The 14,082-nt window shown below is 35.7% G+C and overlaps 1 protein-coding gene across 1 annotated transcript in view; it reads left to right on the plus strand.

The window, feature by feature from the left end:
• Positions 1–11,150: 11,150 nt before the first annotated feature.
• LOC138696285 (uncharacterized) overlaps positions 11,151–14,082 on the plus strand; it is a 39,809-nt gene continuing 36,877 nt past the window's right edge. Inside the window, exon 1 of the mRNA XM_069821023.1 lies at positions 11,151–11,328. Coding sequence (XP_069677124.1) covers positions 11,202–11,328 — 127 coding nt within the window. The 5' untranslated portion in view covers positions 11,151–11,201. The remainder of the gene's footprint in view (positions 11,329–14,082) is intronic.

Consider the following 14,082-nt stretch of genomic DNA (forward strand, 5'->3'; position numbering starts at 1 on the left):
AATGTTTCGCAGTGTGGTATTCTGTTCAGTAGTGTAGGGACTATCAGATAGTGCAGTTGTGAATGTTTCTAGTCTTCTGTAGTGCATCAAGCTATAATATTTAAATAGTTCGTTATGAACAGAATCAAATGGGCACCTGCTGTGGTGTTTTTGTTGCAGAAAATGTAACACTAACCTAATCAATTTTGAATAGAACATCTAAGGCATAACAGTCGTATAAAAACAGGCTTTAATTTGTTGTAGTTTTTATGTTAATTTGTCTGTCTCAAAACAAAGTTTTTTTTTTTAATTTTATTAATTTGACATCACACAGAATGAAATGTACTTTATTTCTTAGTTTTTCTTATGTTTATTTATCAAACAAATAAGTATCTAGAAGATGTATTGAAGTTACATTATATTACTGAGAACTTTAACAGATGTATATCATATTTTGGAACGGAATAAATGACATCTTTCTATACCATATTTTGAAACAGAGAGAGTAGCTCTTATTCTCGCCGTTTTGTAAAACTTTCTACTTTTGATTTAATTTATTTTAGGCATTGGTTTTGCATTGCGTGTCAAGTTTGATTAGAATATATTGTTTATTCTTTTAAAACTAGACTAAAAATTAAGATAACTACATCACGCACGTATCATTTAGTGGAAGCAGTGCTGTTCGAATGGCTCGTGAATTGGTTTTCCATTTCAGGTACGATAGTTCGAATTCTGGCTATATCAAGCTAAAATGTTTGAGGTGGATTGTTGAGCATCGTTGAGATAAATTGAGTCCAGTTAATTGATTTTTACTTTTGTTCCATCATATTTCCGTAATTCACTGTTACTCCTATCATTTTAAAGAAAGAGAATGCTTAGACGTTGGGTTGAGCACCTTAGTTAAGGGGTTAGGTACAACTTACAGCAGTAAAATTTTTGGAAATATTCAACATTTTTTTCCTCCATTACTGTATTTTGTACAATAATGAAAATTGGTATATGTAAAACACTGTTCTTCTGCTATATGAAAATAGTACATTATGCAACGAGCCTATAATGATAGTAATTAAGACGCAAGTATGGTTGTTTATGAAACGAGCTCAAGCGAGTTTCATAATATTCATACGAGCGTCTTAATTACCATTATAGGCAAGTTTCATACGACTTTTTATGCTCGACCATATTTCTAACTTGAAATTATTCAGATGTATACATTTTATTTGTATCTGACAAGATAGGAAGTGACCTTGTTCTAGGTCGTGAATTGTGAGATGTGCGCAGACGCGAAAGTATTGATTTTTTCAGAGGAACAATAATGTCATTGACCTTGATGTAATCCCGTTAAACTTGATATAACCTTGATTATTGAATTCGACATTGAAAAACGAGATGACAAATTGAATTTATTTGAATATTATTTACAATTAACGCTAATTATTATAGTAACAGAACATAACCTTCTGCGACAGTATTGGATTTCCAGCCTCCGTGACTTTTCGCTAATTCTCTTTCGAATGCATATCCGAGAATAATCGATACTTGCGGTTTTATAACGGTACAGAGCTGACTTGTCATTGGCTGAACACCTGTAAGCTGAGTTGTCATTGGCTGAACACCTGTACTTTAATGAGTATGTGTACTTTAATGACAGGTATTAAAGGACTGCTACCAGGTGTCTAATTACTACATTTCGGCATGGTCGAGCATAAAAATATTTTTACGATTTTAATGTTTTTTTTTTTTTTTCCAAAATTCATAATGGTGGTAGTTCACTGTACAGTGATGAAGAGTTTCCCTCATAACTCACAAACTTGTTAACTTCATGTTCTCTCGCTTTCATTTTATTGCTGAAACACATGTTTACAATATCATGCTCTTTCAACTATATTCCTTAATAAATAATATATATATATATATTTTTTATTTTGTGCTAGAAGAGAATGCTAATATTTGACCATTTTTAAAAATGAATTTATCAAAGATAGAGAAGTGATCTTTCATCATATTGTAGATATGACATGCATAAATACACACAAAAAATGTCAACACAGAATGCTGGATAGTTTTTGAGTTATGTGGGAAACGCTTCACCACTGCACAGTAAATTGAATTAAAAAAAAAGTATATAATTTTTTTTTAAATCTTAATTTTTTTTTTCATATAGCAGAAGGACAATGTTTTACACATATTAATTTTCATTATTGCACAAGATACAGTAATGGAGGAAAAAAATGTTGAATATTTCCAAAATTTTACTGCTGTAAGCTGTACCTAATCGCTTAAGGGCATTAGAACTGCATTGGATTTTTTCGATGATTCTACACAATTGTAAAGCGAATGTTAACCCTAGGATGCATAACGGGGGTCCCGGGACTCTTAGTACTTTTCAATTAATTTAAATTACGTGTTAAATGATATTAATCTGTTTGCAATTTTTAGTATGCTCTCAAATGTCTTTTGGGTTTGTATCAACGGTACTGAAGTAAGTTTTCTAAAGAACTTAAATTAGTATAATGACAAGGCGTTAATATTAATTGATTAATACAGTTATCGCTTCATTTTGAGCTAGACATTGTTATTTAATAAACGTGTTAACTATTTTAAGCTTTTCCATAGTCCCAAGAGAAGAAAATTCATATTTACTCCATTAATTACACAAGAGGTCTTAGGAAGCCCCGTTATGCATTATTGTATATTCCAACTGTCATGCACCTTAGGGTTAAGTAATCCCATGGCGAATTCTCAGATTCATCTCGACAAAACAGTTTCTCCATATCTATTACCTAATCTATCAATAGCTGAATAGACAAACGCGCAGACAATGCAACGTGGTTACATAATCGATTTAAAAGTAATTGACACAGTGACTTGCCTACGAATCTGATGATCGACGACAGACGTATCTGTTATCTATGATGAATACTAATGGACAGAGTCCAATAGGCTTTGAGATGTTCGCACATACAAATATTCTTACTGGAATGTACAGAATGTTATTGAATTGTCTATATTTCATTTGTTGCCATGAAGTCGGTCAGTTCTATTGACTATTTGCTGAAGGGCTAACTCTTATGAATAACACTATTTTAGCGCAAGAATATTTTTATAAATTATTTAACGATACTTTATCAGCAATGGTGTTATCTAGCGTCAGTGGAATTGGTGACAGTGAGATGGTATTTTGACGAAATGAGATCGAGGATTCACCATGAAATTACTTGACATTCGTCTTACAGTTGAGAAAACCTTGGAGAAACCCAAGTAGGTAATCAGCCCAAGCAGGATTCGAACCCACATTTAGGGCGCAGTCTGAGGTCACGAGTTGACGCTTGAATATTATCTAACAAGCAAACATTCTGATGGGGGCAGATAAAAATGTTAAATTTTTTTCCTTCACCATGTTAATAATGTCAAAAGAAGTGCTTGTACAAATTTTTGCCACTCGACCGCAATTACGAGGGCTGTAAAAAAATAAGTTCGTCAGGGGCCGTTAACAGAAAGATAACACAATTTCATTGAAACTGACACAGCAATTGCTAAGCTATTTTTTAACATATTCACCACCGGAATTAGGATCAACAGAAAGGTGCACACGGCTGTCAAACGCTGGTTCCGATCCCAATCTGCTGACTTCTATTGACACAAGAATGCAAAAATTGATCCCATTGTATGACAAATGTCTCAATTCCAGTGGGGAATATGTTGATAAATAGTGCAACAATTGCTGTATCTGTTTCAATAAATTTTTCCATGCAATTGTGGTTTTTTTTCTGTAAAAGGCTTCAGGGAAAATTACTTTCTGGACGGCCTCGTAATTGCGGTCGAGTGGCCAAAATTTGTATAAGCACTTCTTTTGACATTATTAACATGGTAGAAGAAAAAAAAATAACTTTTTTATCTGCCCCCATCAGAATGTTTGCTTGTAAGCGCATTATTTAATAATAAACAACTTTATCTAATCTAGTTTCAAACTGGATAGTAATAACGGTCGATGCATGTTACTGAGCTGTCGTGCTTGTACCCTCATGCTCAGAAATGGCCGGAAAACGTAAACAGACCATTGCGCTCTAAAGCTATCGTTTGAGACGGAACATGCCCCCTTTTATGCTGTTGTGATAAGTAAACACGGCAGACCCAGGGGCGTACTGTGGGAAAGTAACTAGTCTTTGCGTATTACCTCTTCTGGAAGACAAACATTTAATTAAAGCTTTTCAAAAAAAATAATCAAATTGAGAACGTGGAGTAATCAGTCCAGCGGTGGATACTTATTTCGAGTCAACTCTTCAGCAAGATGAAGTATATTAATTATAAAAACGGCTCCAAATCTCTCACTGATTAACAGATGACGCACTATAAGTATGTGCGAGACTTACATGCTTCCTGAAGAGATAGCTTTCAGCGTACCCTGCGAAGTTGAAGCTGTATTTCGATTGATTAACGCATTGCAAGAACAATTTCAGTTTCATACAGGCTATACATACATACTGTATTTATACTAGACTACTGCTAATAATATGAACATCTTGTTACAAGCGTGTTAAGTAAACAAAGAAAACTGAACGAACGTCTCTTTAAAGCCACAGATCAGAGATGAACGAACAAAACGGAGAAATTTTACTCCTAACACTTCAATTTAATTTGATACTAAACAATGATTTAACTTCTCAATCCACACGCACATATATTATTTACGAATAATTACTAATTAAATCCTGTCACTCTTGCAGACTGTCACAGTCCTGAATTAAATAAATGTTCGAAGTAGTCAGAATGACGCTGAAGCTCTTCCCAAACATGGCATGTTGTTAAGGAGTCGTAATATTTATTATGCAATTCTGTTCCCTGTGGTCTTTCAGCCGAAATTAGCCTTGTTCTTGCCATGCGTTAATCATTCGAAATACCTACGTCTTCAATCTGGCAGGGTATGCGCAAAGCTATCTCTTCAGAAGGCATAGAAGCCTCCCACACACTTATAGTGTGTCCTCTGTTAATCAATGTGAGATTTGGAACCATTTTTTTACAATTAATATGCTTCATCTTGCTGAAGAGTTGACTCGAAATATGTATCCACCACCGTGACAACGCTTTTTAGTTCTTTTAAGCATTCAGATTATTGTATTGTGTTTCTCTTTTGTGAAAAATGTTAGATAAGGGCGCAAATAGCCATAGTAGCTGACGCGCCCTTTTCAAACCCCACTAACTATCTAACTGTATCCACCACTGTACTGATTACTCCACGTCGTTCAGTTTGACTAATCTGTTTTTGTATAGATTTAATTAAATGTTTGTCTTAAGAAGAGGTAACATGTAAAGACTACAGCTTCTTTCCCACAGTCCGCTCCTGGATCTGCCGTGTTTACTCATCAGCATAAAAGCGGGCGTGTTCTGTCTAAAACAGTAGGCTTGGAACGCAAGTGGTCTGTTTACGTTTTCCAGCCATTTCTGAGAATGAGAGTACATACGTACGTAAATCACATATCTATCCCAACTCTTGCTTAAAGCTTAATTTTTTTCCCGTGGCGCGTCACCCATGAAGGACCAAGGTCGACCAGCCAACTCCTGGCCTTAGCAGAGATAAATCATCGCCCAACCAGTACGGGATGTCCTGTAGCCAGCATGAGGACTCGAAGCAGCGCTCATTCCGTAATGCGAGTCATGCTATGATATCTTAGAGCAGCCATCGGTAAATTTGTACGATGACATCACTGGATCCAAGCCGCAATATATATTACGTACAATCAGTAGGAGTATAGAGCACTCTGGATCGCATTGGCGGACTCTCAACACAAGCATCTCATGTAGTCAACAACACATAATGATTTATACATGGACAAATTAAATTTTATTTCATTTCAGTTTTATTGTAGCTACCACAAAAAGCTAGGAAAATACCGGTACAGCACAATTTGCTACTATTAATAAATCTCGTAAATTTTCTTCTGTCAGTTTATTTAGATTTTACAAGTTTTAAAAAATATACTGAATGTAGAGCTACATATAGCAGCTATGTAGGGTGGCGGCTAGCGACCTATGATAGGTCTATATAATTATATTGTTCTATGGAAAACATTTTAATAGATCTAAGCCAGCCAGTCTGATGTGTTATACAATGGAAATATTTCATGTCTTGACTTACTTCCAGTTCTCTTACATAACATTTTAGACCAGCAAGTAGACTTTTTTAAACCAGTCATATTTCGAGCCCCGTATAAGTTTCTTTATATTTATATTATTTTCTCCCACACATTTTCTTAATGATCGGAATAACTATTCTCTCGTATTTACTTTAAGTGGAATGACGTCGAGCAATTATTCTTGAATGGAGAGATCCTTCGTAACTCCGCGGAGGAGAATTAGCAATTATACTGCATTGATATCCATATTTCGTCTAGAGCAAGGAAATGACTATATTATATTGATGCATCTTTCATTTTATTTCTCGTTAAGCTAGTATTTCAATTTCCATTACTCTCCTTTGTATTGTCCGTTGGAATGATTTCATACTATTAAAACATCAGATAATTCGGAACAAATAATGTTAGAAACTTTATTGAAATATGTTTTTATGAACTCTCCTTCATTATTGCAATTTTGCGATATCCAAAGTAATAACATAACTGGCATGGAACTTTCACTCTTGTCTTGTTTCATCACATTTAATACTGGGAACTATTATTTTATTTTTCTATTGTTGTAACTGGTTCGGCTCGTTCGGCCTTACGAAAAGAAAATTATTTTTATCCTTATTTTCTACTAACTTATATACATTTCCGTATACAGTTTGATTGGTTATATTCATGCTTGCGTGTGATTTCCTGATAATCATTTGATTATTACATTTGTCATAATATCGCTCGATGTTTGATATTAAATGCCTATTAGAATTTTAGAACATACGAGGCATCATACAAAGTCATCATGTGCACAACAAAAGTACTCTTCTTCGTATTCTTCCTTAAACACGAGTTTCCGAACAGACGTACATTTTCAGAAAGAAACGATCTAAATTTAAGCAGGTAATCCACAACTGATAGATGCTCGTGTACTGGAGAGTTGAATGGAAGGGAAGGGTGAAACAAACACAGTTCACTTCGCTGTTCCTGTGATGTCACTATTGCTAGTAAACACGATTATATTTTTGCCGATGCCTGCCTTAGGCTGGTATTCATAGTCGACACTTTATATCACCATTTTGCAGAGTGATACTTTTGACGAAAGTGGCTCAAAATTCATTTCAGTAATAAAAAATAGGTTATATAGGAATATCTACCTACATATCACTTCATCGAATTGAGGTTATAAATATACGAATGTTACTACAGAAATATCTGAACTATAATATTATAGATATTAATGTATGGTACATATCTATAGTACAGAATTTTAATGCAGTCAATAACTGTATTATTGGAGGCACTGGCAAACCTCTGTTATTCGTTTTTGTCAACAGGTCATCGAAAAGATTAGCACTCTCAAAAACAGTTTTTTTTTATCAAATCGGAACCATTTTTTTTAATTCTATATCATTATAAAATTCCACGGAATTGTCTTTAGGCCTATCCCTAATGTAGCGCTTTCGTACATTGTCCACTAATTGTGCCATCTCTTCCGCACGTTTTAATAAATAATTCGACAACTTCCAAGACGTCCGCCATTTTTCTACAAAGTGACACTTTCGACTCAAAGTGTGGTCGGAAGTACACTTTCATCCAAAGTGTTCCGTTGCACCAAAGTGTCGACTGTGCAACGGAAAAGTGATACTTTGCGTCTTCCCAAGGACACTTTAATCGAAAGTGTCGAGTATGAATACCAGCCTTAAACACTTAAGACCACGACGATACGGTGCGGTTGATGATAGGTAAATAAAGGTACTCCTTCCCGGGTCAACCAAGTGCACAACCGAATTCCTTGTTCTTCTTATCTGAAATGTTCACAGACAAATTCATAGGCTACCTACACTATTCTGTTCACGGCGTGGAGTAACGGTCAGCATGCCTGACTGTGAAACGAGCGGAACCGGGTTAAAATCGTGGTTGGGCTAAGTTACTCGATTTAGTTTTTTCCGGTGTTTTCCCTCAACCCATTAAGGGCAAATGCTGATAACCATAGCGTCGAAAAATAACTAATTAAAAATTACACTGTTCTGTTTTCCGATGAATGTTACTTTAACTTAAATTTGAGCTTGTAATTGCTCAATTACACTGAATTAACCTAAGCAAACACTGTGGTAGGTCTACACGAAAAGAACAACAAATTTATGGTGACTGACAGTTACAATTTTCACTTTCAAAAAGTGTTTGGAAGTAGTATAGAAAGATGGGCGTGTTCTAACAAAATTAGAGAGGTATATATATATATATATATATATATATATATAAATGTTAGTGGAAGCATTACCGTAACAGACTGTGTATTAGATGATAACCACAAGAAAATCCGGAAATGTTAATAAAATTAATGCCAACGACAAAGAAGGAATTGCCAATGCAATCAGTCATCAGTAGGGATGGAACTTCGGACACCGAACCTATGGAGTTAACTACGTCGCGTGTTATACAAGTCGTATTGTTTACATCAATTCAGAGTAGTACAGGGACTTCTACTGAGCACTGCTATGCTTGAATCTAAATATTGCTCCGTATAGTTAGGTGACTAAACAAATAGATTATGACCAGTCTTAGGAAGTTCGTACCAAAACACTGTTTTCAAGTTGAGTGCAGCAGGCATATAGATCTATTGCATTAGCTTACTATACTTTGTTCATATATTGACCTACAACTCACAGTATATCTGCGACTATGGGTGGTTGACTTCAGTCATTACTTGCAATAATATGCACAGTAGAGAACAGTTTAATTTACATACTAACGTTCGCGGTGGAGTTGTGCAATTTAGTGAGCAGTTTTTAACGTCACAGAACTTAAATTCTCCAATCACAAGAAGTTGAATGCAATACTTCAAGAATTTGGTGGTAATCATAGTAACAAATAGAGAAACACTTTACTGGAAAATAGTTCAGGAACACTGTGCTATGAAAAACATATGCAATACGTACCTCTCTTTACATGGAAAATACAGCAATGAAGTGAAGCCGTCTTCTTCAAAACCAGAGTCAAGTATATACACTATTATAGGATTCAGATTGAGAAAATGCAATTGAAAATGTGTCCATATTAAATAAATGTTCTAGTTTTCTAAATACACACAAGTCCTCTTTGTTTCATGCGCAGGAGAATCACACGTTTTGATTTCACCACTTTTCGGTCTTCACATATACTACACACAACTCAACAAAAATAAATACAATTACTTACCAATAATCATACATCTTCTGCGAACCTCTGGAAAAAGAACTAAGTAAGAGACTAGTGAAGTGCTTTGTGTGGAGTGTTGCATTGCATGGAGCAGAAACATGGACATTACGACGAAGTGAAGAGAAGTGAATAGAAGCATCTGAAATGTGAATATGGAGAATAATGAAGCTTGTTAAATGGACAGATAGAATAAGAAATAAAGCTATGTTGGAAAGAATGGGTGAAGAAAGAATGATGCTGAAACTGATCACGAAGAGAAAAAAGAATTGGTTGAGTCACTGGTTGAGGAGAAACTGTGCGCTGAAGGATGCACTGGGTGGAATTGTAAACGGGAGAAGAGTTCGGGGCAGAAGAAGATCGCACACGATTGACAATAGTAAGATGTATGGATCATATGCGGAGACAAAGAGGAAGGCAGAAAATAGGAAATATTGGAGAATGCTGGGTTTTCAGTGAAAGACCCGCCCTTGGGTAGGGAACTATTGAGTGAATCATGCATAGCTATTGGTTGGAAATATATAATTAATTATTTTTAACTGAAACAGAGGCTACACGTATACATTTATTTGTTTCGTTGTCACGTTTGTTTGTTGTTAATAAAGCTGACTGGTTATGATATTTTACAATATAATATCCGTACAAAAAGAATAAAAAATTAAAAACAGTTGACCGTCTATAAATACTGGATTTTTGGTGTCCCTTAATGAACCCATACATACGGAATAAGTTTTTCCGGTCTCAAATACTTGACACCAGGCAACTCTACTCTTATTGTCAATACAACACAAATTTATACGCAAAAATCATAAACACATATTTTTCTGAAGCATATGAAAAACTTATTTTCTTCGGAGGGGATGGGGGAAACATGTTTGTGTAGATAATTTTACAAACTTTTTATTGTGCACATAAATGCATGAATATTTCAATGTAAAAGTATTTTTGTGTGCATATTTTTTACACTTGTGCAAGAAAATACATATTTTTATTGATGTTTATTTACCTTTTAAAACCATGTATTTATTAAGAAAGCAGCGAAATTTCACTTTTGTAATCGCTCTGAATAAAAAGTCATATTGGCCTTAATACATCTAACTAATGCTTGCGTAAAGTTAGCAATTCTAATGTTTCCCGTTTTTGGAATGTGTGGTTACCGATCTATGTTTCGCCAGACTATTGTTTTGGATGGACCCAAATATATACTGATTAAATTGTGGGCCTACTAACTTCTATCAGACTCCATAATTATAAAGAAAAGAATATTCGTATGACATCTAGAAAACTAAAAGGCATATGTATCGTTCCTGGGGAATGACATATTGTTTCCAAGCGATATCATTTCATGCTCCAAAGGAAACACATTCGGTATTGAAGGAAAAAAGCCTCAGTTGCTGTCTACGCCACTGGTAGGTTACTAATAACCCCTATAGAAGGACTTTTCAGCGAAATATTCTCCTGCTGTAAGGAAGAAAAAATTCATGGAAATAATATTTCGAAATGGCTTTCATTACGAAGTTTATGAATTGATTCGAATTTCTCTCAGATTAATTATTAATAATGAACATTTCAGTAAAATTTTATTCACAATATATATTTATTTTTGTACAACAAATTCGAATCAAGTCTATTATTACTCATTTCGGTATGCAATAATGAATTTGTGTTCAATATGTATACTTTGAAAATATTTTCACTGAATAACACATTTACAGTATTAAACTCTTACGGTACTTCCGTGTTAAATGACGTTAGTCTGAGTTTATGTAAATTGTCCTATGAGAAAACAGGGAGGGGCGGCATCGAGTCGCTATAGCAACAGGAAAGCAGAAGCGTGGTGTAGCATGTGTAATCCCGGGATATTCCGAGTCTTAAAGGGGCGCGCGGGCGCGTTGGGCGACACTCTGCGTCATGCAACCATTGCTGCTGGCCCTCGCACTGGCTCTGGGGGCCGCCGCGCCCACAGAGGACTTCTGCACCACGTGCATCGACACCAATAGTGAATTCTGCTGCAAGTTCTTCGACGTCTGCTGCCTCGGTGAGTTCTGCCATCGAGATAGTCACTTATTATTTGGATTCTAGGTTTTGGTGAACTTTCTCCGTAACTTTATTACAGTGTAGATGTAAAAATGTCGCTTTAATGAATTCATTGTCCCGTATCGTAGCGTCGTTGACTAAGGGAACATGCCGGGCCGCGCGTTACGGAATGCTGGCTAGTTCGAATCCTTATAAGAGAGGAATTTTATTATGAAATTTCGGCGAGCTACGGATGGTGCCGAAAGCCGGTTTCGAAAAGCAGCTATAACGTCTTCGGGGATCATCGTGCTAACCACAAGATACCTCTATTGTGGATTGTGATTGGGTGATCTTTCCCTTCTGCTGAGGGATGTGGACATAAGGCCAGTAGCGGGCTAGGCTGATCAGTCTTGGCCCTTCATGGGCTGTCGCGCCAAGAATTACTGAATGAATTCATTGTACACAATTTCGGAGTTAACACCGCTTAGCACACATTTTGTGTAAAAATTATATAAATCTAACAGTTCTATGTTATTTAATTATGGAACTTCAGTATAATTTATTCTAATAACTTATTTGCTTTTTCTGTAAGAAAGAGTGTCACGAAGATGATATATCTGCAGTGCTTGGGAAAAGTGACATATGTCAGTTTCCACAAACCTTTTTTGATAATTTATTGACAACTTATACTGGTTTATATCGATTTGATTATTTCTGTATGAATTATTTTAATGGGAGAAATACTTATGTATTTTTTTCCAAGCGAGCAGATGTTCCGTAAGTTGTCAATAAATTATCAAAAGAGGTTTGCGGAAACTGACTTATGTCACTTTTCCCGAGCACTGCAGATATATAGGTGGGCCTGCTTCTCATTCCGCGTTTTATACGTTTCGCAACAATTCAGTTCCATTATCTTGTGCAAATAATATTAATTTCTTTAACTATTATTCAAAAGACATGAAACATGTAATCATTTAATATGAGCACAAATAAGAAGATAGGCTATAATTTTCTCTGTTGTTCACTAAATACGTTCTTTATAATCCCTAAAGTAAGTTATTTGCTATTTTACTTTATTTATGTATTGTAGACTACGGGTTAAGTAAATATGTATAATTAATTTTGCACGAATATTCGTAAAATACCTATACGTAGGGCCATTTTAATAGTTTATAATATTATTTTCATTTCTTTTTAACGGAGAAGGGGCCCGAAGGCTTGCACTGCAGCCTGAGGCTTATTGTGCTTATGACTCCTATTTGTGAATGATTTTGTCGCCCAACGGCCGCGCTCTTGTGCGAATACAGCACGCTGCAATGTGTACTTAACTCGGGCTATGGTAATAATGGCAGTGACATTCTTTTCTATTTACGAAAATCGAAATTTAAAAGTAATATGTCCACATCTGTGGAGTAACGGTTAGAGCGTCTGGCTGCGAAAACAGGTGGCCCGGGTTCGATTCCTGGTCGGGGCAAGTTACCTGGTTGAGGTTTTTTCCGGGGGTTTCCCTCAACCCAATATGAGCAAATGCTGGGTAACTTTCGATGCTGGACCCCGGACTCATTTCACTGGCATTATCACCTTCATCTCATTCAGACGCTAAATAACCTAAGATGTTGATAAAGCATCGTAAAATAACCTAAAAAATAAAAGTGATATAGGTGTTAAAGAGTACAACGTTAATAGTGGTTTCATATGAGACTCAGAACAGAGTCCTCCATTTTCGTTTTAAACCTTGAAGATCTTGCTACATTTGTTCACCCACGCGTAACAAATGGTTTTTATCTTTTAACAATAGAGGGCTCTGCTCACGCCTACTTATCACCAAAGGGTTAGGACTTGAATTAAATTTGCAACTTTTTTTTCAGTTGGTTATTTAACGACGCTGTATCAACTACTAGGTTATTTAGAGTCGATGAGATTGGTGATAGCGAGATGGTATTTGGCGAGATGAGGCCGAGGATTTGCCATAGATTACCTGGCATTCACCTTACGGTTGAGGAAAACCTCGGAAAAAACCCAACCAGGTAATCAACCCAAGCGGGGATCGAACCCGGACCCGAGCGCAACTTCAGACCGGCGGCAAGCGCCTTAACCGACGCCACGCCGGTGGCTAATTTGCAACTAATAATGTATCATTTGTCTTAGGAATACTGAATTCACCGTTTCGTTTGTCAGTTATTCAATATAATACAAAAAGTCATGAAGATATTCGCCTGCTGAGTCTTGATGTGTATTATGCATTCCGTGTTTTTGATTTCAAATAAAGACCTATTATGGTTTACTAAAAATATTATAGTTCATGCTCATCATACCTGGGTAAATTGAGCCGTAGATAATAAATATGACAAAGTACGTTGAATAGTTCAGAAGACATTGCTGTACACTGATAGATGGACAAACAGACAGACGGTATGCTCAGGACCAGATTTTGGATGCTGAAAATATGTATGGACCATATGTTAGTGAAAATCTCGAAATCGTTTTTATAGCAACTTTCTGTTTATATGTCGTGTAATGAGAAAGTAAAAATTGAATCATTCAATGAATACATAATCGCATAATGTAAAGCAATTGATTGCTTCAGTTTTGTTGCTCATAACTTCATACACAATCGAAGTCTAACTGAAGTTTTCTTTAACATATATTATCATCCTACGAAGTCTTACAATAAATTATTTGTTAAGTGAATCTATGCGACTTTTGTAAGAAGTTTCAGACCAACCTGACAATAACTGTTTTGCAAGGAGCTTTTTTATTCAAGAAACTGCTTAAA

This window comes from Periplaneta americana, chromosome 3 (assembly GCF_040183065.1).
Source record: "Periplaneta americana isolate PAMFEO1 chromosome 3, P.americana_PAMFEO1_priV1, whole genome shotgun sequence".
NCBI lineage: Eukaryota > Metazoa > Arthropoda > Insecta > Blattodea > Blattidae > Periplaneta > Periplaneta americana.